This window comes from Carettochelys insculpta, chromosome 8 (assembly GCF_033958435.1).
Source record: "Carettochelys insculpta isolate YL-2023 chromosome 8, ASM3395843v1, whole genome shotgun sequence".
NCBI classification, from domain to species: domain Eukaryota; kingdom Metazoa; phylum Chordata; order Testudines; family Carettochelyidae; genus Carettochelys; species Carettochelys insculpta.
In genome coordinates, this window is record NC_134144.1 from 75,856,869 (window position 1) to 75,883,052 (window position 26,184).

The 26,184-nt window shown below is 46.9% G+C and overlaps 1 protein-coding gene across 1 annotated transcript in view; it reads left to right on the forward strand.

Annotated features, from left to right (window-relative positions):
- Positions 1–26,184, forward strand: part of LOC142017056 (unconventional myosin-X-like) — a 262,366-nt gene that overhangs the window by 93,145 nt on the left and 143,037 nt on the right. Inside the window, exons 18-21 of the mRNA XM_075001671.1 lie at positions 971–1,051; positions 3,920–4,044; positions 4,355–4,469; positions 25,353–25,459. Coding sequence (XP_074857772.1) covers positions 971–1,051; positions 3,920–4,044; positions 4,355–4,469; positions 25,353–25,459 — 428 coding nt within the window. The remainder of the gene's footprint in view (positions 1–970; positions 1,052–3,919; positions 4,045–4,354; positions 4,470–25,352; positions 25,460–26,184) is intronic.

Consider the following 26,184-nt stretch of genomic DNA (forward strand, 5'->3'; position numbering starts at 1 on the left):
ACAGAAGCGACAGCACAGCAGCCAGAGACAGTCCTTCTAACCCGTCCTGGGGAGAAGACCCCGAGGGGTGCCCCTCTGGGGTGTAGCTTTCCCCCTCCTCAGGCTGGCTGCCTTCCAGCTCTCTCTTCCCTTAGCCTCTAACTGCCGCCCCCGATTCAAAACCCAGCTCGGCTCCTCCCTCCTCTGTTTTCAGGGCAGAGGTGTTGCCTGCCAGTTGTAGCCCCAGGGTCATCCTTAGCCACTGGGAGCTGCTCTGCTTGCCTCAGACATCCAGCCTGACTCACACATGCACTCCCCCGACTCCATCACACAACCCAACAGATTGCTAGGAGGAAAATTTCTAGTGAGTGTCCTCAGGACGTACACACATCTACATTGGAATGGACACTTGCAACACATCAGAAAGAACAACAATTACAGAGTTAGCAATGGTTTGTTTCTTTCCCACCAGGGATTCTGTAAGCACCCTCTTTGCCCAGTCCTTCTTTCTACTTTTCTTTCTCCTTCATGGTGTCAGTATTTTAAATGGTAAAATGTGGATGTTGTTGCACAGATTTTAATGGCCACCATCAACTGGTTCTTTGCACTCTAGACACTTGCTGAGCTGGCTGAAGCTGCTGCTAGGGATTCCATGGTTCCTTGATTTTCCCTCTTGGACTTTTCCAACTTTCACCAAAATCAGTAGATTCCTGTTCATTGATGACTAAATTATTTTCTGAAATTTTGAAATCAATTGGTTGAAATGTTGAAAGTTCCCATGCTACTGATAGAAAAATGCCATTGAGTTAGTTTAAGGCCTTGCAAGCTGTGTCAGTAATGGCAGGTACACATTTTTCAGAGTGGTGTGGGGGTATTTTTAGTTAAACTGTGGCTTTAAAGACAAGCATGGAGGAAGAGGAGGTAGAGTCACTGGCTACTGTGGAGTAGATTCCAGTCCCTGCTGGAATGACTGTTTGTTTTGTTTTTTCAGGACTCTCTCCATTCCCTGATGGCCACGCTCAGCTCTTCCAATCCATTCTTTATTCGCTGCATCAAACCAAACATGGAAAAAGTGAGTCCCACCCTGAGGGGGTTGAGTAATGGGGAGGATGAGGGATTTCTTCTTGAATCCAAGATAAGGATATGGGGAGAAAAACTCTGTCTCTTGCATGGTTGGTGGGCAGAGGAGCAAACCTCTGCTAATGCTCTCCGTCACACCCCTGGGATCTCACAGCCAGGCCCAGAGCTCCTCAGGCAGTCCAGGCTCAGGGTTCAGCCCCAGAGGGACATCTGGTGCCTTGTGCTCTCCTGTACTGCTTGGGGCACTGACAGGCTGTCTAGGGTTTGGAGTTGCTCTAGGTTAGCTGCAGTTTGGGGTTGTTCTGGCCGTCATTGGGCAGGCCAGGGCTTGGGACTGCCCTGGGTATTGAAGGGCTGGCTGGGCTTTAAGGCTGCTTTGGGCACTGCCAGCATGCGTAGAAGAGGTAGAGTGGGTCTGGGGCCTCAGATGGAAGAAGTGAAGCAGAAGAGACAGAATAGACGGGGGGGGGGCTAGCCTCCCAGAATGGCTGGTGTACGTACTACCCATGGCCTCTTTGACCTCGCCTGTGAGTCTTTGTAAATCCCAGAGAAACACAGCACACCTCTTGCACTGTGTGATAAGAAAATACTCCTGGCTTGTAAGAACTGTTCCCAACATTCTTTGTATTAACATGGCTCAGAAGCAGAACTTTGGCCTGTGCATTGCCTGCAGTGGGAGAAGGGGGCGAGTGATTCCCGTTTGTTTTGGGGAACAGGAATCTTCTCTGAGAATTTGGACGTGTATAGATTAGGGAATTGCATGCTTCATAGCTTCTGTAGGCTAAGTGCATTGCACACATCAGGGGTTCCTTGCATCCTTCATTCCTGCTGACTCCCTCCTCATCCCCTTTTGCTAGCCCTTTCCATTTTAGGAACTCCCTGGAATTGCCCCCATGCCAGAGCTCTGGGATCTCCTCCAGTCCAGGTTTCCTCATTGTCATGGTCTCTTATACCAAGGTTCTCCATTTTGCCACCATGCCAGATTCTCTGTATGTCCCTGCCACCTCTTCCATTCTGTTTCAGGGTTGCTTGTTCTTTCCCCTTGCCAGAGATTTGTGTGATCCCTGGTTTCTGCCTCTGTCAACAGTTCGAAGTCCCTTATGTTTCTGCCACTCCCAGACCAGGGTTCCCTGTTGTCTCCCCACCCTCCCCCTATTGTCATTATCTCTGACATTGTAGGTGTCAGCATGTTAAAAGTGGGAGGGGGGCAGAAATGAGATGGGAGTGTTGTTATGCTAGAAGGTATTGATTTGGGCCATCTGCCATTTCTTTGATCTATAGGTACTGTAATTGTAGAGGTGCTTGAAGTTGTGGATCTGCTAAACAAAAGTTAAGGGTTCTTTGTGTCCCCCATTTCCTACCTCTGTTTTTTTAATTTATCCCAAAATCAAAGGCCTCACAAGCTGGGCCAATAAACTTGTCATTCCCCTGTGACATGTACAGTAGCAGCCCTGCATGTGACCGGCTCTGAAGCACATTGGATGCTCCATGGTACCAGCTAGAACATCACCGTGAAGTTTCTGCCTCTCTGATTTTGTTGACTCAAAATCTGTCAGCCCTGATTCCCTGTCCCTTTGAGATAAGGATAGGGAGAGAACAGAGGCATTTCTTCAGGTCTAGAAAACCACAAAAGAAATCAGGGGAAGGGACTAAAGGAGACAAACCTGAGGAAATGGATCTTCTCCACAGAGGTCCTTGTTGCAGGAAAAGTTCCCTTTCAGAGCTGTTGGTTGAAAAGCGAGAGCCGGATAAAGCTTTGTTGGATTAGCAGGAGAGGAGTGAAGATGTCTCAGATTTGCTTCTTTAAAGAATTTCATCTGGACATGGAGAAAGGTGACAGCAAGGAGTACACTTGACCAGACTACATGCAAAACTCAGAGGGACAGGATTGTTGTGATGTCCATCAGTCAATATCCTAGGGGTATGGCTATGGTCTGAAGAAGTGGGTCTGTCCCATGAAAGCTTATCACCTAATAAATTATTTTGTTATTCTTTAAAATGCTATTGGACTGCCTTTTTTGTTTTGATAAAATATAGATTACCTTGTTATCCCCACCCTTGCTCTGGCTTATTTATACCTGGCCCTGCAGATTTCCATGACCAGCATGTGATGAAGTGAGTCTGTGCTCACGAAAGCTCATGCTCAAAACTTTTCTGTTAGTCTATAAGGTGCCACAGGACCCTTTGTTGCTGTTCCTAGGGGTAGTGTTTCTTTTTAGGAGCAGAGCCAGCTGAAAACTCCTGCCACAGTATGGAAGCTTCTTCCTGCCTTTTGGCTGCATTCTTTCGTACATGCATTTGGTTCTCCTTTGGATTCTCACCAATCCAGCTGAACTGTGACAGCAGCAAGCATGTCTGCAGTTTTGCTTCTGGGCTGCTGGTCACTGGTGTTGCGTTTGATGGGGAGACAGCTGGATTTCTTCTCTCTTGCTGTTCTCCCCACTCCAACAGAACTCTTAGTTGAGAAGAAAGTGATTTTCTGCAAAATTGTTTTGTAGTGGGATTGGTGGCTCAGCACGGCTCATTTTCTTCTTCCCTGCTAGATTCTGAGGTATGGCAGTTGTTGCAATTTGCTGTTGACATGGGTGCACTTGGCTCCCTCTGCTTCTATTCAAGAGCTGGACAGCTTTGTCAAAGTTGCCTGCGATTTTTGTCAACTGACCCCATCTTTCAAGTGGGGACTTCAACGTGCAGGGGTAGCTTTCCAGGGAGTGAACTGTAGAGGTGAATCTGTGTGCTCCTTGCAATGCTCTGATAAGCAGAGATCATGCCAGAAGGGAAATTAAGTATGGTATCACTTTGTGTTTAGCGATCTCTCTTTTTCTCTTGGTTTTTACTGCTTATTTTGGTGTTTTTCTAGGCACCAAACCTCTTTAACCCAGATATAGTCCTAAACCAGCTCAGGTACTCTGGAATGCTGGAAACAGTGAAAGTTCGAAGAGCAGGTTTCCCAATACGGCGTCTGTTCCAGGATTTCATTAGCAGGTAATGGGTAACATGGATGTAATGTGGGTGGGCTTTTAGTGGTTGGGAATGATCCTTTTCTCCGTGATTGTTATCACTGGCACTGTTCTCAGTTTTGGATGCCTGTTGTGTCATCTCCATATTGTGTGGACAACAAATCAAAGTGAAAGTTTTTAGACTAGAGTTTAGTTCAACCCCAGTTGGAGGAAGAAGGAAGGCTCTCAGACGGGCAAATAATACAGTCTGGAGGAGGATGTTTTGAAGCGTGCTAGAAGTGGAAAGAATAGGATCATACATCTTCATATGCTAAGAGATAGTGTTTGGTTCTCAGGTACAAGATGCTCATGAAGAATCTGAGAGTCCCAGACAACACCAAGGATATATGTGCAGATTTCCTACAAATATATGACAGCACCAGGAAACAGTGGCAACTGGGTAAAAATAAGGTATTTCTTCAGTTTTGAAAAAAATCCATGGGGCAAGAGGAAGGAAGTAGCTTCTGCTGTAAGAGAGTTTAACTGAATGGTGATAAAGAGTACTCCAGTAAACTGCAGGTGGAAGTCAACTAATGGCACTGAATAGTTATCCCACTTGAGGTCACTGACTAGAACAGGGGTGTCCAGGCCTTGCGCCAGAATCCAGCTCATGGAGCCTTTTGTCTGGCCCATGCAGCTGGCAGTGCTGCCCTTTTTCTGGCACAGCTTGCATGGGCCCCAGCTCCAGCAGGGCTGTGGCCCTGGTGTGGCTCACATGGGGTGCGGCTTCGGCCCTGGAGTGGCTTGTGTGGGGCATGGCTGCAGCCCTGGCTCACGTGGCTCCTGCTGCTTCTGAGGTGGCAGTGGCTCTGGTGAGTTGTCGCATTCAGTTTGTGGTGAAGGTGCCTGGCTCTGAGGTAGGGCATTTATTTACAGCAGAGGGAGGAGGAGGCTGGGTGTCCTGACTTGGGAGAGGGGATTGGTTTAAAGCGGGGAGCTGGGGTTCCTGGCTCTGGGGTACAGGAGGGGGGATTGGTTTAAAGTGGGGAGCTGGGGGTGCCTGGCTCTGGGGGATGGCAGGGGGGATTGGGGATTTTGCATGTCTGAAAATTGTGGGTGCTGGCATACTTACATTTTTTTTTTTAAAAAAACAGAAGAACTTTTATGAAAGAAAAAAATAAATGCTGAGAAGCTGTGGAGTAGAACTCAATTTAATTGGTTTATTGGCCGACAGGTGGGATCAGGCCATTAAACCAATTAAACTGAGTCCTATTCTTTCAGCGCAGCAGGGAGCTGCCCCTGCTGCATTGTTTGAGGGGTGGTTTATGGCTGGGGGTGGTTTTGGATTGTGGTGGGTCTAAGGCTGCAGGTGCAGAGTGGTTTGGTGCTGCGAGGGGTCTAAGCCTGGGGGTAAGGGTGCTTTGCGTCTGTTTTATGTTCTGCCTCTGGAACATGTAAAAATTGACATAAAAACACTTAGGAAAGTTAGGTGTCTGCAAGTCACCAAGGCCTGATGAAATGCATCCTAGAATACTTAAGGAGCTGATGGAGGAGGTATCTGAGCCATTAGCTATCATTTTTGGAAAATCATGGGAGACAGGAGAGATTTCAGAAGACTGGAAAAAGGCAAATATAGTGCCCATCTATAAAAAGGGGAATAAAAACAATGTAGGAAACTACAGACCGGTCAGTTTAATTTCTGTGCCAGGAAAGATAATGAAAGTAGTAATTAAGGAAATCATCTGCAAACACTTGGAAGGTGGTAAACTGATAGGGAACAGCCAGCATGGATTTGCAAAGAATAAATCATGTCACACCAGTCTGATAGCCTTCTTTGATAGGATAACGAGCCTTGTGGATAAGGGAGAAGTGGTGGATGTGGTATACCTAGATTTTAGTAAGGCATTTGACACGGTGTCACATGATATTCTTATCAATAAACTAGGCAAAGACAACTTAGATGGGACTACTATAAGGTGGGTGCACAACTAGCTGGATAACCGTACTCAGAGAGTAGTTATTAATGGTTCTCAATCCTGCTGGAAAGGTATAACAAGTGGGGTTCCGCAGGGGTCTGTACTGGGACCGGTTCTGTTCAATATCTTCATAAACGATTTAGATATTGGCATAGAAATTATGCTTATTACATTTGCAGATGATACCAACCTAGGAGGGGTTGCAACTGCTTTAGAAGATAGGGTCAAAATTCAAAATGATCTGGACAAATTGGAGAAATGGTCTGAAATAAAGTTTAATAAAGACAAATGCAAAGTGCTCCACTTAGGAAAGAACAATCAGTTTCACACATACAGAATGGGAAGTGGCTGTCTAGGAAGGAGTATGGCTGAAAGGGATCTAGGGGTTCTAGTGGACCACAAGTTAAATATGAGTCAACAATGTGATTCTATTGCAAAAAAAGCAAACATGATTTTGGGATGTACTAACAGGTGTGTTGTGAACAAGACATGAGAAGTATCAGAGGGGTAGCCTTGTTAGTCTGGATCTGTAGCAGCAACGAAGGGTCCTGTGGCACCTTATAGACTGACAGAAAAGTTTAGAGCATGAGCTTTTGTGAGCTAACTCACTTCTTCAGATGCTGGTCCTGGAAATCTGCAAGGCCAGGTATAAATAGGCCAGAGCAAGGCTGGGGATAACGAGGTTAGCTCAGTCAGGAAGGCTGAGTTGTATTGTCATCAGTAGATCTGGAGGTGTGAACTCCAAGAGAGGGGAGGCTGCTTTTGTATTTAGCCAGCCATTCACAGTCTTTGTTTAATCCTGAGCTGAGGGTATTGAATTTGCAGATGAATTGTAGCTCAGCAATTTCTCTTTGGAGTCTGGTCTTGAAATTTCTTTGCTGCAGGATAGCTACTTTTAAATCTGCTACTGTGTGTCCTGGGAGATTGAAGTGCTCTCCTATGGGTTTTTGTATATTGCCATTTCTGATGTCTGATTTGTGTGCATTTATTCTTTTACGTAGAGACTGTCCAGTTTGTCCGATGTATATGGCAGAGGGGCATTGCTGGCACATGATGGCATAAATTACATTGGTAGATGTGCAGCTGAATGAACCCACGACGGTGTGGCTGATCCGGTTAGGTCCTGTAATGATGTTGCTGGTGTGTATATGTGGGCAGAGCTGGCAACGAGGTTTGTTGCATGGATGGGTCCCTGAGATAGAGTGACTGTGGTGCGGTGTATAGTTGCTGGTTAGGATTTGTTTTAGGTTGGCAGGTTGTCTGTGAGCAATGATAGGTCTGCCTCCCAAGGCCTGTGAAAGAGTGGGATCATTGTCCAGGATGGGTTGTAGATCCCTGATGATGCGCTGTAGAGGTTTTAGCTGAGGACTGTAGGTGATGGCTAGTGGTGTTCTGTTGGTTTCTCTCTTGGGCTTGTCCTGTAGCAGGAGGCTTCGTGGCACACGTCTGGCTCTGTTGATTTGTTTTCTCACTTCCTCAGGTGGGTATTGCAGTCTCAAGAATGCTTGGTGCAGATCCTGTAGGTGTTTGTCTCTGTCGGAGGTGTTGGAACAAATGCGGTTATATCTAAGTGCTTGGCTGTAAACGATGGATCGTGTGGTGTGTCTGGGATGGAAGCTGGAGGCATGAAGGTAGGCGTAGCGGTCAGTGGGTTTACGGTACAGGGTGGTACTGATGTGTCCATTGTGTATAAGCACGGTAGTGTCAAGGAAGTGGATCTCCTGTGTAGATTGGTCCAGGCTGAGCTTGATGTTGGGGTGGAAGTTCTTGAAGTCCCGATGGAATTCCTCCAGAGTCTCCTTCCCATGACATGAAAAGTCATTCTTCCACTCTACTTTGTGCTGGTTAGGCCTCATTTGGAGAATTGTATCCAGTTCTGGGCGCCGTATTTCAAGAAAGATGTGGAAAAAATGGACAGGGTCCAGAAAAGAGCAACAAGAATGAACAAAGGTCTAGATGACCTATAAAGAAAGGCTGAAAGAACTGGGTTTGTTTAGTTTAGAAAAAAGAAGATTAACACTGGAATAAATTGCCTAGGGAGGTTATGGAATCGCCATCTCTAGAGATATTTTAGAATAGGTTAGATAAGTGTCTGTCAGGGATGGTCTAGACAGTAGTTGGTCCTGCCATGAGGGCAGGGGGCTGGACTCAATGACCTCTTGAGCTCTCTTCCAGTACTAGCATTTTATGATTCTATGACATGTGCCCCCCACCCCAAGAAAAAAGGTTGGACACCCCTGGACTTAGACTATGCTGCTGACCTGTAATGGTTCAAATGCTTCACATATTATATATTTGGAGATAGGTTAGATGAAGCCCAACAACTCTTTCCTTTCTCCTACTGGATAGCACAGAAATGGTCCCTGCTGTGCATTTATTATTGCTTTGTCCAGTCTGGTTTTAAAGGACCCAAGCAAAACTAGCTTGGATTTCTGGGTGGACCTCAAGGACTTTGAGGTTGATGAGAGAGCTGCTGCTTTGGAGTATGTAAAAATGTGGGCGGGTGGGACAGCTGTTTGCACTGATCTTCTGTTACGGGATCTCAGCTACTGATGCTGGAATCTGTGTGGTGACTGACAGTGTGCAGGGACATCTATCCACATGCTGAACCCCCAACTGTGGCTGGGGCTTTCTTTGTGTTTTGGTGACTCTTAGGGCTGATGTCTTCCCAGCACTGAGAGAGCTGGGAATAGCGCTGTTTGCATTCAATGCGAAGGAGAGAGAGCTGAGTGCTGGCAGTGGGTTGTTGCCAATATCAGGTAGTCTGTCTCCTAGCAGCTCCTCAGTGAAATGAAATAGAATGGTGGAAATGACAGTTCCCTGTGAAACTCCACTTGTGAGTGATATGATTGGAGAAAAGCATTTTTAATAACATGGCTCTGGATATGATCTGAGTGGAAAGGTTGGAGCTACCTCAGCATATTCCCACTATACCCTGATAAATCTTTAAATTAGTGCAGCAGTATTTCCAGATGGGGAGAGTATCAAATGCTGCAGAGGGATCTAGCAGTAACAGCATGTTCATATAGTCCTTTCCTGTTGCCGCACAGTATTATGTATCAGTGCCACCTACTTTATTTTTATTCTACATCATGGCTTAAAGCCTGAATAGAAAAAGTCCAGGATTTTGCTGGTGTGTAATGGCATCCAGCAGTCTTCTGGTTTATCTTGTTCAGGAGATTAGATAGTCACTGGTAGGTCATTAGCTTAGTCTCTTTAAGCAATGGTTAAGCAGTGGTTGGAGTATAACAGGTAGTGTTCAAAGGATTTGAGTTTTACTACTAACTGCTTAAAAGCCTTGTACTTCAAGTGGAGCTGAGATAATCTACAAGTCTCTACTTCACTCTCTCTCGAGACAAAACTTGTAGCTGGCTCCAGGAGTATTCCAGTTGTTGTCCTTCAATCTCAGTAGATCTTCTCCACATTGTCTGAGGTCTTCCTCTTTTGCGTTTTCCTTGCACGTTCCATATGAGAGTTTGATGGAGTAGGCTGGATGATGGTTTTATGAAAGTGTGGCCTAGTTAGCCCTACTTTCTTCTCTTGATTTGAATGTCAAGTGGTTCTTGTCCTGCTCTGTGTCAAAGCTGCTCAATTGTGAGAAGTCTTGCTATTTGATGCAAAGGAAGTACCTCAGGCATCTGTGTATGAATGTCTGTAGCTTGTGATTTGAAGACTTTTTAGTACTCCAGGTCTTGCATCCATCTAAGAGCACAATCTTCACATATTGCAGTTTCATCTTCACAGATATTATTTGTGAACTCCAAATGGGATGGCGACTCTTATCTGTTCCTCCATCTCTGCCCATAGTGCTCCACAAGTACGTGAACTGCTCCACATCTTGTAGGTCATCCCCTTCCAGTGTGATGATGGTGTTGTTGGACTCATCTGATCCTCATCGTCGTGGTCTTTCCCTTGTCAATGATCAGTCCAGTCATCGAGGCAGTTCTATCTAGTGTTGTGACCTTTTCTTCTATGCCTTCATGTCGGTGTGAAAGGAGGGTGACATCATCAGCAAAATCAGTGTCCTCCGGCTGTTTGAAGAGTGTCCACTGAATGCCCCATTGATGGCAATCTGTTGTCCTGCTCATAATCCAGTCCAGTGTGATCAAGTACAGGAAAGATGGCAATGGGCACCGTTGTCACACTCCTGAGAGTATGCTGAAGGATTCTGTCAAGACGCCATTGTGACAACATGGCATGTTGAGGGTTCAGCCATTGAACGGACCAGGTTAATAATTTTGGATGGGATGCCGTGGTGTTGCAGCAGTTTCCACCAAAGTGTCTCTAACAGCGCTGTTGAAGGTTTTTCAAAGTTTGAGTTTTACCAGCTGGTAATTGTCGATTTCACTGTAAGCACACAAACTCATGAAAAAATGTTTTCAGTGATGATGATTAAAATGTATAAAAGACAAAGTAATAACTTGCTGCTTGAGAGCTTATTAAAGTGTGGTTTATGGAGATATGGATAGAAGGAACAACTTATTCAAGGACAGCCAGGGAAAAAGGGAGGGCTGCCCCCTGTCCCCATATCAAAGATGAATACGCTTGCACTGAGTGTGAGATATAAGTGGGAGGCAGTCCTGTCGAAAGTCTATGGGTAAGAATAAAAGGGGATAAAAACAAGGATGATCTACTATGAATCACCTACCCATGAAGAAGATGTGGATGATGATTTTAAAAAAAAAATCATCCAAAGCACAGGCTTTGGTGGTGATGGGGGGGATTTCAATTAACCAGACATCTTTTCTGAAAATAACACAGCAGGGCGCTACGTATCCAACAAGTTCTTGGAATGTGTTGGAGTCAATCTTTTATTACAAAAAGTTAGAGCAAGTGACCAGAGGGAGAAACTGTTTTAAATTTTATTCTGACAAATAGGGAGGAGCTTGGGTGAAATTGATTGTGAAATCCCCCAGGTCATGTCACTTGTGGGAGGAGGATTGGGGAAAGGGGTGCAGTGGGGGCTTGGAGGGAGTGAAGCAGAGGTATAAAGAGATGCAGCAGGGCCTAGTGTGGAGGGGATGTTGTCCCAAGCCCCACGTCTTCTAAGGACAGTGTTGATTGCCATATTCATGAAAGACAGGAATTACTTCGGGAGAGAACCCTGTCTTAATGAAAAGCTCTTCAGTGAGCTGCAGTTCAAAAAAAGATCATCCAAAAAGGTCAGATTCCAAAGGGTAACTTTGCTGGACTAGAGGAGGTCCATGGCTTCTGCCCCAGGTGTCTCCAGCCTCCCGCTCCCTGAGCTGCCGTGGGGCTCCAGCACCATGCTCCTGGGGCTCCCATAAGGCTCTAGCAGGCAGGGGTTCCAGCCCCAGTCTTGTGCTGTGGCAGGGGATCTAGTGGGGGTTCTGACCCCGATCCCATGCTGCAGCAGGGATTCTAGGCCCAGCCCTACACTCCATCAGGGGATCCACTGCAGGGGCTGTGGCCACAGGCCTGTGCTCCTGGCCCAGCCCAGTGCTCCAGCCAGGGCTCCACTACAGGGGCTCTGGTCCTAGCCCCACACTCCAGGCCCAGCCCTGCGTGCTGGCTGGGGCTCCAGCCCCTTCCCCATGCTGCGGTGAGAACATTTGGTGGGGGCTCCAGCCCTGTGCTGTGATGGCAGCATATACTGGGGGCTCCAGCCCTAGCCCCTGCTCTGTGGCAGGGGCTCTACAGTTGCAGCCATGGTCCCATGCTTTGGTGGGAGCTCCACAATGGCAGCCATGATCTCGTGCTCTGGTGGGGCCTGGGGATCCCTCCTGTGCTACAGAGTGGCTGCTGGGGGCTCCAGTTGTGGCCACAGACCCTACCCCTGTGAATGTGGATCCAACCCAGCCCTGGGACCGTCTGCATGGGGGAAGAGGGGCAGAGCTGAGCTCCCACCTCATGTGCTGAGGTAAATCAGCTTTCGTACCACTCTGGCACATGTACTGGGTGTTGCTGACCCCTGGCTCAGAGCATCTCTACAAGAAATTCCACAGTGGTGCTGATGCAAGTTTTGAATTATAGCTCTGCCTATAACGAGCATCAGTGTAAATGGAATGGGACCTACAGCTAAAAAAGGGAAAGGAGAAGGCAAGCATTGTTAGAGAGGTAGAACATCTTCAATTTGACAGGACGTGATGAAATACACTCTAGAATATTTAAGGACCTGGCTAAAGAAATATCTGGCCCCTCATGATTATATTTAAAAAGTGATGGAGGATGGATGAGATCCCAGAGGACTAGAAAAGGACATGCATTATACCATCTGTGAAAAAGGAAATAAGGACAAGCAGAGAAGTTATGATATATGAAAGTTTTGATGCCATTTCATATGATCTCATAAATACACTAGAGAAATATAGCCTAGAGGAACCTACTATACAGTGGGTGCAGAACTGGTCAGAAAAGTGTACTCAGTAGTTATCAGTGATTTACAGTTAAGCTTTTGATTGGGCTCCTACAGGGATCTATTCTGAGTTCAATTGTTGTCAATATCTTCATAAATGTTTTTCATAATTGCATAGGGTGCGTACTTAGAAGTCTGTGTCTGATGCTCAGATGGATGAGGTTGTAAACCAGAATAAGATTGTAATCCTGAGGACAAGGTTAGAGTTTGAAATAATCCTGACAAACTGCAGAAATAGTGTGAACTAAATAGTATGAAATTCAACAAAGACAAATGCAAAGTACAGTACAAGCTTTATTATCTGGCATCTTCGGGGAACCAGGGATGCTAGATAATAAAATGTGCTGGATAGCTGAGGTCCAGCTGGGCAGCTAGCCTGCTATGCCAGCCCAACAAATGGATCTTTGTCTCAAGTGGAGCAGCCCAACCCATAGAACTTACTCACACCAGTGAGTCCAGAAGTCTGCAAGCAAGGCGGGACATTATGACTATGACCATGCTGGTGGCACTGACATTTGACTTGAGGCAAGCCCAGGCTGGCTCCTTCAAGGCACCCTGCTACAGCACTGCCTGGCCCTACGGGGATTGGAACACCAGTGCTCCCCTGTGTGAGGTTGCCAAATCATGGCGTCTGGGAGACAGGCATTGCAAAATCCCCTTCAGTCTCCTGAGGGGGACAAGGGCAGGTCTTGGGACTGAAGCTCATGGGTGTGGTGGTGCAGACCTTCTGAGGCACACACGCACAACCTCTCCCCCCAGGCATGGGAACTGCTAAGAGAGGTCCACCTCTCCAAGCCATTGGAACCATTCCCTGGAGCATCAGTCATCACCTTGTTGGTCCTGGCCTTGGTCTCGACATTCCTTGTGGTCTCAGTATTCCTTGGACCACCGGTTTCACTCCAGCTCTGGGCCCCATTCCATGTTCTGGCACTAAAGAGATGACAGGAGGTGTAGAATGTCGGGTGACCAACACAAATACGTCTTTCCCAAACCAGTGCTGTTGTCTCACTATTGGGATTCCTAAAAGCTGCAGAGACCTGGAAGGGACAGGAGTGGGTACTGCTTGGAGAGAGGCAGTTGAGATCCTATGGTCTGGAGAAATGGGTCTATCCCATGAAAGCTCACCACCTAATGAATTATTTTGTTAGTCTTTAAAGTGCTACTGGACTGCTTTTTTGTTTTGATAGTATATAGACTAACATGGCTATCTCTCTGTTACTTTTCAACTAATAACGAAGTATGAGAGGCACTCAGCTATACTGAAAGAACTTTCTTGCAAACGGAATGTGGGCCATGGCACATGCCTGTAAAGGTCTTAGTCATGCATGGACAGGTGACTTGCTCATGTGACTCCAAAGTCCATCTTGGGATATGATTTTACACAGTGAGAACAACAGATTTCCCTCCAAGCGGCCCCGCCCCCACACAGAGAAGGAGAGAGAGAGGGAGAGAGAGCATGCACCCTGAAATGCCTCCATTTGTCTTCAGTACTGTTTCTTGCTCTTGGAAGATCTTTGCTATGAATTGAAGCTTGAAACAAAAGGACTGATGACCCATTCAAACAACAGATGCACTCCAGAGACTTGATTTATGCCAGCAGACTATTCCATCACTGTTACAAGCCTGCACCAAGAACTTTGTAGTTGTTTGTAATTTGATTCCTTTTTGCAATTTTAACTCTTACCTTTTCTTTCTTTTTAGAAATAAACTTTAAGATTTTAGATTCTAAAGGATTGGGCTCCAATGTGTATATTGAGTATATTATCTTATAAATTCACATAGGAGAGTGGTGTCCATGATGATAAGAAGGATCAGAAGAACCTTTTTATTTGGTGAGACCATTTTTATTTTAGTCTCCTCTATATGAGGAGTGGTGTTGGAAGAAAACTGGAGTGTCTAAGGGGATTGCTTGTTTGCCACACAGGCTATATTTGTGACTGGTTTGATGTGCCTTATAGTAGAAAATCCCGTCTTGGGTTGTAAGTCTCTCTGTCTCTAAGCAATTTGCCATGAATTGATACTCTCAGCAGTGCCCCCTCTCCCCAAACTCCAGTATTATGGCTGGGAAGAATGCTCCTGCCAGTGGACACTAGCGTGGAGCAGAGATCTGTGCTGCCCAGACAGGTGCAGACCCCATCAGTACTGCTCTGTCTCTTGGCACCGCCAGTACTGATATGGCCCTAAGGGCAAAGGCTGGCATCATGTCTCCCATGGCATCCCTGGGGTTTCATGCAGCAGACCCAGGTTCACAAGTTTCTCTTGGGATCATTAGAGAGACACTCAGCCTTGGTTTCTTGTCCCCACAAGATGAAGCAAATTGCCAGGGAGTAAACCCCCTGCACCCAAGAGCCCCTAACTGACCCCTTGGCTATACCAGAGGGGTGGTAAATCTCGGCACAGGCCTCCTGTTCATCCTCATCAGAAGAGGCCATCAAGTGCTCCCCTCTCTCAATACTGCAAGACAATGTGGAGGTGCACCAGAAACTCCTGAAGTGTGTGGCTTTGAAGCTGGGTTTACAGCCAGAGGAGCTGGCAGATTCCTTCTTTGGGGTGCTCTTCCACACCAGTGCAGGTGCCCTACTGATGCCTGAAGGGGTCTTAAAATTACTAATGCTCTTTGGCAGACTCTCTCCTTCCTGATCCCCATTTCTAAAAGAGCAGAGAGAAAATACTTAGTGCTAGTGAAGGGACATGAATACCCCTACTCCCACCTGGTGCCAAACTCTTTTGTAGTGGAGGCTGTCAACCACAAGGAGAGCCCAGGGCAGCCAGGGGTTGACACTGAGAAATAAAGACTTCAGTGTGTAGGAAGTGAATGCTGGGATGATCAGGGCTGTGGATTGGCTAAGTTACCTTTGTGATGGGGAGAGCCAAAAAAAATCAGTGATGAAGGAGACTGAAGCATGGAAAGCCTCCACAACTCTCTCAATGGAATAAAGGGCTGAGGGAGAGGGCTGATGGTGGACTGGAAGTCTTGAGCACTGAGGGACTGGAAGTCTTGGAGAGATGAAGTGACAGAATGTGAGGGAGGGAGCTGGTGGGCACCATTGAAAGGTGGTGCCTGGAGGGGCAAATTCAACAACTGAGAGGTCAGAGAGCAGGGCTTGGTGAAGACCAAGTGAAGTAAATGGACCTTGTGATGAGGGAGTTGCTGAAGCAGGGCTGTAAGCCAAATGACTGGATCAGAGCAAGGAAACGCACAGCTAGGGGATCAGATGGCTTATCAGCATAGAAACTGGAAGTTAGAGGATGAGTATGGAGGAGTGTGAATGTATTGCACCCTCCTTGAGCAAAACAATTAGTGCTCTGCTCAGTTTTACCAATATGACTGCCCCTGTGCCGTGGTCTGTTACCAGGAGATTGCTGTGATCTTCACTCACTGATAGACATTATTAGGCCAGCTGAAGTTTGTAGCATTGACATCGATGGACAGAAGGTAAAATCCTAGGCTGGACAAGGCAGTTTTCACATTAGCAAGTTGAGGTAGACACTAGACGGGCGCTTGGTTTACATGGCCAGCTAACATATCTTATGCCAACAAACTGTCTTGTCTTCACCAGGAGGTTGCTTCATATTGACTAATACAGGTTAAAAACATATCTTTTTCCCTATCAAAACAAAGAGCAGTTAAGTAGCACTTTAAAGACTAGCAAAATAGTTTATTAGGTGAGCTTTCGTGGGACAGACCGACTTCTTCAGACCATAGCCAGACCAGAACAGACTCAATATTTAAGACACAGAGAACCAAAAACAGTAAGCAAGGAGGACAAATCAGAAAAAGATAATCAAGGTGAGCAAATCAGAGAGTGGAGGGGTGGGGGGGGAGGTCAAAAATCAGATTGAGCCAAGTATTATCTTTTTCTGATTTGTCCTCCTTGCTTACTGTTTTTGGCTCTCTGTGTCTTAAATATTGAGTCTGTTCTGGTCTGGCTATGGTCTGAAGAAGTCGGTCTGTCCCACGAAAGCTCACCTAATAAACTATTTTGCTAGTCTTTAAAGTGCTACTTGACTGCTTTTTGTTTTGATAGTGTATAGACTAGCACGCCTTCCTCTCTGTTATCTTTTTCCCTGGTGAAGATGAGACCCTTGATTTTATTTTCTGTCTTTTGAGTGAAAGCAAAATGAACAGGAGAGAGATCTGTTATCCTGGAGAGAGGATGTTACACTAACTAGAGGAGGGCATGGCATGGAATGCGGTAACCTAGAAAGAAGTCTGGGGGCTAGAAGGGAGCGGGTGGTGCAGAGAAGGGGAAATACTTCCTGCAAAATGAATTGGAGGATAATTTTATCCCTAGTGATTGTTTGGAAGAGGAAGGAAAAGACTCTAAATTAATATAGTGGATTGTGTAGTTCAGGAAAGGAAATGAGGTAGGGAGGTCAGGAAGGGCTTTGTATTTCTCATTAATACTAGTGCAGCTGCACTGCTGCCAATAAATGGCCAAGCTTGTGTTAATGAGAGGAGATGCAGGCTCTGTCCTAATGCATGCTAGAGGTGAGTGCCTGGCAGGGTGAAACAGGCAGAATGTTAGGAGTGGTTTGTTCAAGCCTTAATTTGTGGCGCCATGACAAGCAACAGCTCTACCAGTACTCTGAAATCTTGTGTCCCTTTTGCTCCTCACTCTAGCACTGCCCATTACATCTGCCTTCGGACAGACCACAGTCCTCCCCACTATTTCCCATTCTTCAGTTTTTCTTTGTTAGAAGGGCTCATTTCCACTCTGCAGAATGACTTTTGATGTGATTCTGTGGGTTGAAAAAAGGGGAAATGGGTATGAAATGAGAGGATGTTTCTTATTACCATCTGGAAACCAAGGCATTTTCTCATTCATCAGTATTCTCTACAGGGGAAATCATGGAGATTTGGTATTTAAGATGACAAATGTATTCTAAAATGAGCCAAAAGATTTTGCAGATATTTCTGTAATAGACATTACCTGAGAGATGTTGAAAGGATTCTGTACATAGGGCAACATATGCACACAAATATATGAACATCCATATGTTCACAGAGACCTTTTTGTGTACACCTGTGCATAGCCCTCACACTTGTATGTTTGTGGTGGCACGTATTCACTCACTGTTCTTCTTCATGTAGTGTCCCCTGGGGTGCTCCACACTGGGTGTCTGTGCGTGCTTATGCCATCACTCGGAGATTCTTCCATAGCTGTGGTTTTCTGCGTTGCGCATGCACCTCATGCTCTCTGGCATGTGTGCGGCACGGGCTCCTCAGTTCCTTCTCTGCTGTCCTCGGCTGTACACAAAGTGTCACTGGTCTCTGCAAGAAAGTTGAAGAGTTGTTAGTTATTTACCCTTGTTCTACATTATTTAACTAAAAAATAAAATCAACCGAATTTCTTGGACAGTTTGTTAGGTTTAGAGTGCTGCATGACCGCTATGCTTGTATCCACAGGATTCAAGCAGTGTGCCGCATGTAAGGTCACCATGTCTGCCTCAGGTGGTCATGAGTTTTGCATAGAGAGGGCCACCAGATACAGTCTTGCATCACTGTTCCAGCCTGACAGCCAGAGCCTGTAAAGATTGGTCTAACAGGCTTAAGACTTTCCTCTATGAGAATTCCCTATGACCCCCCAGCCCTGGGTAAGCCAGCAGTTCAGGCTGTGGCCAAGGTGAGGTCTCCAAGCATCCTGCGGCTTCCAAAAGGTCTCCCATTGTTGTGCTGGGTCCCTCTCCTGCCCATTCCTGGTCTCTCGTGCCATCTGTACAGGCCATACCAGAAAGGAAAACCATTCGGGGCTCTCCAGCACCGTTCCTGCTGGCGCCATCCAAATGGGCACATTCTGTGTCGAAGCAAAAGCATGTGGCATCGACTTTGTCGGCACTGGCAATGCCCAGGGCACCAGCAAGTCCACCATCAGCTAAGGTGCAACAGGCCACGCCAGCATCTGCAGCTCCATCTGCACCTGCCCAAAAATGGCACCACTTGTGCTCACCACAATAAGGCACCTTGTGTAAGACCAGGATGGATACTCCTCCCCACTCTTGGGCACCAGGGGACGTGGCATGGCATCACCACAAGCACGGTGTGTCATCCATGCCCTCTGTGCCTCAGCGATCACCGCTGACAGATCTGGCACCAACATCAGCAGCCTGGAGTGGCATCATCTTGTTGACACCATTCGTCGCCAAGACTGCTGGCTTTGCTGTGCCTTTCCCACTGTTCAGCATCATCAGACACCTCTGATGTTAGGCCCCCAATGCCAGGCACTAGTTCTGACAGCACCCATGTATTTTCTTCACAGCACTCCAGCCCCCTTCACCCTTAGCAGGATGTCCCTCCAGTGCTCGCTACCGTGCAATACTCCCACCACCTGCTCCATGGTTTGCCCACCACTATTGCCAACTGGAACAGCAGTGGCCCTTGTGGCGTGAGCTGTTGTGGCACTGATGCACCCATTTGGCACCATCGACCATGTCAGAACCGTGCCTGCTTTCACCACAGCCATCCACGGTGCAGTTTCCACCTTCGGTGTGCCCTGGCACCAAGGAGTCACTCTTCAAAGGGGAAGGAGCCTCTCATCTGTACCCATCTTCTTCTCTTGATGATGCAGTGCTCTCCTTGTCACCTCCTTCGATGGATGATGCCTGGTCATACCAGGACTTTTTCCATCTTGTGGCACAATCTCTGGATAAGCATATTAAGGAAGTCCCAGTAAAGCAGTACTGGCTCCTGTGCACGGTTCAGCCTCTGTCATCCTCCAGCGTGGCATTACCCGTGGATGACGCAATCATGGACCTGGTGGCAGTCCTGTGGCAAGCTCCAGTGTCCATCACCCCTATTCACAAACAGGCCTATAATAAATATTTTGTTGTGTTCAAAGACCCTGAATTTTTGTTTGCTTACCCACCCCCCTAACTCATTAGTGGGGGATGCGGTCCAAACAAAACAAAGTCTTTCTGCTCCATGCCTCAAGATAAAATAACATGAAATGGGACATTATTGGCTGGAAAGCGTATTCTTCTGGCACTCTTCTTCTCCATGCCGCTAATTATACAGCCATGCTGGCGGACCATGACTTTCAAAATTATTCTGAACTTCAGGAACCAGTCCTGGCATTACCTGAACATCAGCATCAGATGCTTTCTAGTATTATTAAAGAGGGCCATACCTTCACCAGCATAAATGTACAGTTAGTCATTGACATAGCCAACACAATGGCATGTGTCACCACCTTGGCGGTGATCATGCACCATACTTTATGACTCATGCCCTGAGGAGTACCGAAGGAGCTTCAACACCAAGTTGAAGACCTCCCATTTGACCACCAACACGTCTTTGCAGATAAGACCAATGACCATGCCATGAAAGATTCCAGGATGATGTTATGTACTCTGGCGATGTATACACCTCCGGCTAAATGGGCCCAATATTCCCCATTCCAATGCTCTCGGGACCACTCCAAGCAATATCCTCGCTTTCAACAACAACAAGAGAGGTAGAGGCCACAACGCCGATGTTCTGGCAGACATCAACAAAGTCAACAGCCTTCAACATCTAACTCTCAACCCTCCAAATAGTAGTTTTGAGGGTGTGGTTGAGAGTCTGATCCATCATTTCCAGCAGGGCCCCACACAAGCATTTTGCCACCATCTCTATCCTTTTCTGCATGAGTGGCAAGCCATCACCACAGACAGATGGGTTTTGGAACTGGTGGCACAAGGATACTCCATCCCGGTCATTTCTATACCCCCTACCCTCCTCCCTACCTCATCCCTCTTCAGGGACCCTTCTCACGAGACTCTCCTCAACCAGGAGGTCCAACACCTCCTTAGTTTGGGGGCAGTTGAGCCTGCTCCTGAGGAATTCTGGGGTAGGGGGTTCTACTCCACTTACTTTCTCACTCAGAAGAAGAGAGGGGGATGGAGACCTATTTTGGACCTCAGACAACTCAACAAGTATGTCCTTTACAGACTTTCAGGATGGTGACTCTCACTGTCATTATTCCAGCCCTGGACAAGAATGATTGGCTCTCAGCTCTTGATCTACAGGATGTGTATTTCCATATTACCACTCAACTGGCTCACAGACACTCCCTCCATTTTATGATGGGGTGCTCCCACTACTAATATCGGGTCCTCCCGTTTGGTCTTCCACAGTGCCACAAGTGTTTTCCAGAACCTTGGCGGTGGTGGCTGCTCATCTTCCTCATCAAGGGATCGTTATCTTCCCTTATCTGGATGACTGCCTTATAAGGGGACGATCACTCCCTGAAACATGATGCATGGTGCAAATCATCATGCACCTCCTACTCAGCTTGGGCTTCCACATCAAATATGCAAAGTCTACAATCCATCCTGCTGAGGCTCTGGAGTTCATAGGAGCACCCATAGACACCATCATGGTGATGGCTACCCTGCCCATTCACAGATTTCGCACTCTCTGCAACCTCATTCAGGCAGCACGTCTGTCTCCCACCACTATGGTACACACTTGTCTAGCACTTCTGGGCCATATGGCTGCCACCACTCTGGTCAAGCTAGCCAGGCTCCACATGCGCTGCCTTCAGTCATGGCTGGCCTCTTGTTATGCCCCAGCCAGGGATCCACTTTCCGAGACAGTAACTATCCCTCCACAGGTTCTTCCTTCTGTTCAATGGTGGATGTGTCTGGGCAACGTGCTCACTAGCATGCCATTTCATCAACCGCCACTGTCGGTCACCCTTACCACAGATGGCTCTCTCCTTGGCTGGGGTGTGCACCTTTGTCGTCAGATGGTGCAGGGCAGTCATCATTCACCGAACAAATGCTCCACATGAACCTCAGAACTCTGAATGGTCCACTATGCCTGCAAACACTTCCAGCAGTTTCTGGCAGGCAAGTTGGTCAATATCCTTACTGACAACACTACATGCATGTATTACGTCAACCACCAAGGGGGGAGTCGTTCACCGTCTCTTAGCGTGGAAGCGATAAAACTGTGGATGTAGTGCATCTGACATTAGATCAGTCCCGTAACTATGGGTATCTCCTTGGGATTCTCAGTGTGGCGGCTGATGCCCTCAGTTGTATATTCACTGACCATTACAAACAGGAGATTAACATGGGTGCCCTCCACATGGTGTTTCAACTGTGGAGCTACCCTAACATAGATCTGTTGCCACCAGAACTAACAGAAAATGTCACCAGTACTGTTCCAGAGTGGGGCTTGGGAGGCAGTCCCTTGAGGATGCCTTTACCATCACATGGAAGAAACCTCTGCTTTATTCGTTCCCTCCCATTCCACTTACCCACAGGGTGCTGTTCAAGGTCAGACTAAACCAAGAGCTCATCATCTTAGTAGCCCCAGCCTGGTCCGGACAAACTTGGTAGCCTTACCCCTTTTGAATGTCAGTAGTGGCTCCTTATCCGTTTCCTCCTCGCCGTGACCTTCTGGCTTGGGACTTTATCCACATTCTCCATCCCAGTAGGCTCAAACTACATCTGCATGTGTGGCTCCTTCATGGCTCCACAATGATGAAACCACAGGCTCTTGGGAAGTAAAGAGAATCCTTGTCAACAGTAGACAGGAAGCGACACGCAAGTCTTACCTTTCTAAGTAGTGGTGGTTTTCTCACTGGATGCACTCCCATCATTTCATACCTTCTCATACTGTGCCTATGCCCATCCCTTTGGATTTCCTATTGCACCTGCGTGAGTCTGGCCTTATTCTCAGCACGATCAGAGTATACGCCTCAGCCTTGGCAGTGTTTCACCAACCCGAAGACAGGTTTTTATTCCTGGCACATCCTATCACCAAATACTTCTTAACGGGCCTTCAAAACACCTTTCCGTCAGTCTGTATCCTGGTCCCCATCTGGGACTTTAACCATGTGCTTCGCTGCCTCATGACACTTTCTTTCAAGCCCTTGGCAACATGCTTCTGGCTTCATCTGTCTACAAAGGTCTCATTCCTAGTGGCAATCATGCTGGCCAGGTGTGTCAGGGAGCTAGCTGCCCTGATGGCTGAGCCTCCCTACACCATTTTTACCAAAGATAGTGACCTCATTCCAAGTTTCTACCCAGGGTTCCCTTGCGATTTCACATCAGTGTACCAATTCACTTACCTATGTTTTTTCTGAAGCTGTATTCTGACCCAACACATGCAGCATGGCATATGTTAGATGTCCGTTGGGTGTTGGCCTTCTAAATAAACCGTATGAAGCCATGGTGCAAGTCTCCTCGGCTGTTCTTACCCTTTGCAGAGTTGTCCAAAGGCCTTCCTGTCTCCTCTCAGCAACTTTCCAGATGGGTTTCCTCCTGCATCCACACCTGTTATGCACTGCATCAAAAAGAGCTACTGGGTGCTGCCACAGCCCAATCAACTCGTGCAATGTCTTCCAGTACTGCCTTCCTCAAGAAGGTACCCCTTATGAACTTTTGTAATATGGCCATGTGGTCTTCCACTAACAAGTTTGCTCATCACTATGCTCTCATCTACCACCAAATCTTCTGTCGAAGTGGGCCAATCTGTGCTGTCTACTGTGGTAATGACTGAGCTCCAAACCCTCCTCCATTCTGCAACTACTGCTTTATAGTCATCCAGAGCAGAGCACCCGTGGGGACACTGCTTGAAGAAGAAGAGGAAGTTACTCACCTTGTGCTGTGATAATGGTTCTTCGAGATGTGTGTCCTTATGGGTGCTCCACTTCCCTCCCGCCTTCTCCTGCTTTGGAGCATCCTGCTCTATTTGTCCGGTAGAGAAGGAACAGAGGAGGCCATGCTGTGCATGCACCAGAGAGCACAAAGAGGTGCTCTTGTGCACACACAGCACAGGAAACCACAGCTATGGAAGAATGTCTGAGAGCCGGTGTGAGGATGTACCGATACCCAGAGTGGAGCACCCATGTGAACACACATCTTGAAGCACCATCATTACTGCATAAGGTGAGTTACTTCCTCATATGTGCAATCAATATATGCGAGTGTATTCTTGAATATATATTGACTAAGCCAATTTTGCTGTGTGTCTGACATACCATAAGCTTCCATCAGTGGGCTTAAACTTTTGAGAGAGTGGCCATGAATTAAATGACAGGGAAAGAGATGACTTCATTATGGTTTTCCTGACAAAGGAGAGTTCTCTACCTGTGGATTTGAACTCATTTTAATTTTTCCCTTTTGCTTTCTGCAAAATTCCATCAGTTCACAGTTAGCTATTACTGGCAAATCTCATGTGTTTGGGTATCAAAACTTCTAATATGTGTAGCCCTGTCATGGATAGACATTGCTGAGAGACAGATGTTCTCTGGTGTTTTTTGTCTCCCCCCCATTATGTTAGCAACACTTGTGGAGCTTGCCTCAGTGATCTGGATACTTTTGCCGTATGGAGGAGTTGGTTGACAAGGGCATTGCATCCCTGGCAATCCCAGGTCTCAAGGACAGCTGCCTCCCTGCCTAAACATTTGTAAGATGCTATCACTATTGCCTCTGCCCCATTAATTATTTTGTTCTGGTACCACACACAATGTACTAGGCTCAGTGTAAATCTGATGAAGAGAACTGTTCTGGTTCCAAGAAGTTCATAATCTTAAAAGAACAACAAACTGACATGGACTATAGAAAGGGTTAAAGCATAGAAGGAAAGTGGTCAAAGTGCTAACTGCTAGCATCTTGATAAGATACTTTTTTTTTTCTGTTCCCAGTTGCTTGACCATTATTAATTCATCTAATTTCTTGTGGATGCCCTGATGGGAAAGCTCTCAGAAAGGTAGCCATGTTAGTCTGTATCTTCACAAAACAAAAAAAGCAGTCCTGTAGCTTCTCAAAGGCCATGTCTACACTAGCCCAGAACTTCGAAATGGCCATGCAAATGGCCATTTCGAAGTTTACTAATGAGGCGCTGAAATACATATTCAGCACCTCATTAGAATGCCGGCAGCTGCGGCACTTCAAAATTGACACGGCTCGCTGCCGTGTGGCTCGTCCAGACGGGGCTCCTTTTCTAAAGGACCCTGGCAACTTCGAAATACCCTTATTTCTCTCTGCTGTTAGGAATCGGGATTTCAAAGTTGCTGTGGTCCTTTTGAGAAGGAGCCCTGTCTGGACAAGCTGCACAGCGGTGAGCCACGTCAATTTCGAAGTGCCGCGGTTGCCAGCATTCTAATGAGGCACTGAGTATGTATTTCAGCGCTTCATTAGTAAACTTCGAAATGCATGGCCATTTCGAAGTTTTGGACTAGTGTAGACGTAGCCAAAGAGTATCAGTGTTATTTATTAGGGTTAGACCCACTTTCATGGGACAGACCCACTTCTTCAGAAATGGAGAATACTGTTTCTTGTGAGAGATTTGAATACAGAAGAAGCACTGCTTATCAGAAAGGATGTTCCACGCAGAATGGACAACAGAGTTATGGGTGAGGGGGAGAAATAGGGCAGCCAGGCTAGTATCACTGATGGAAGGGAGGGGACAGAGGCAGTTATTCAAAGAGGCAAGGAAGGTAATTAGGGAGAGGCAGCATTATGTAGGGCTATGACTGTGTTGCTGGAGTGCTGTGTTTGAGCAGAGGTATTTGCTCTCTGAGTTTAAACTGATCCTGGGGTCCTGCAAATGTAAATGCTCATCCCTGCACCCAAAATGTGGTGTGATTGCTTTTTGAAATATTAAATGCTGCAAATTAGTAATCGAGGCCAATGCGATTTGAAAATAGGGTTATGTGAAGAAAAGATGCCAGGTGAGAAAGGGTTAATAGATAGCCCACTCACTCCTCCTCCTTCCTTGTGTTTTTCCTCCATCCCCTTCTCTCTTTCTTTAAAGCCTTGCCCACAGAGTGAAAGGAAGCAGGGGTTAGGCTTAGAGTTTGGCTCATGTCCTGCACAGCCACCCCAGGAAAACGTGAGGGGTGGCCTGGAGAAGCTGCAGTCCTTAGCAGAAATCACAGGGCAGCTGCATAAAGAGATCACTCTGTACTTGTCATGAAGAGAATGAAATCTCCTGACTGGCCAGGGCCTGGGGGCTGATTTCTTTCCTCTCTTTGTGTTTGTTGAAACTCCTCCCTGTGGTGTCAGGTTTTCCTGAAGGAGGCTCTTGAACAGAACCTGGAGAAGGATCGGGAAGAGGAGTTGAGGAAAGCAGCTGTAGTCATCCGAGCCCACATCTTGGGCTACATGGCAAGGTCAGTGCTGCGGGCTGTCTTCGCATTTTCTCCAGCTATCTGCTTGCAGTCTCCCCCCATCCTCTCCTCTACTCAGGCGTCTTGTCACCAGCGCACCCACTCTCCCAATCCATAGACTAGCTCCAAAATTCGCCTCCAAGGGATAGCTGCGTTAGTGTGTAGCTTCACAACTAACAAGGAATCCTGTGGCACTCTAGAGACTAACAAATTCATTAGATTATGAGCTTTTATGGGTAAAACCCACTTCCCACAGAAGCTCAGGGCCCAATCAGTTAAGCTCTGGGGTGCCCCAGGACTGCTTGGTATTCCAAAAATCTGTGTTTCTGCTAAAATGCTTGTCTTTAGTTATTTCTTTGACCCCTGCAGCCTCTTCTACCCTCTGCTTCTAACCCTCCTTCCTCTCCCACCCCCTAGCCTTCTTATTTGTTAAACATACAGCTGCAGTGATTAGGACTCTCACCTGACTCCCTGTCTCTTTATACTCCTAATCCACACTTTTAAGGTGCTCCAGGACTCTTCCCCATCTACCTCTTGGCCCTCAGCTCCCACTCCTAACCTACTGGCTTTACCTGATGCTCATGTCGTCTCTTTTCCCTTCTTGGAACTTTTCTTTTAGCTTGGAACAGGGACTGTTCTCCTATTTGCCTAGTGGCCTCCCTTTTCTCAAGTCCCTCCTAAGTAAGACCTCTTTCCTTTTGACTAGCCTTTCACGACTGATCTCCTCT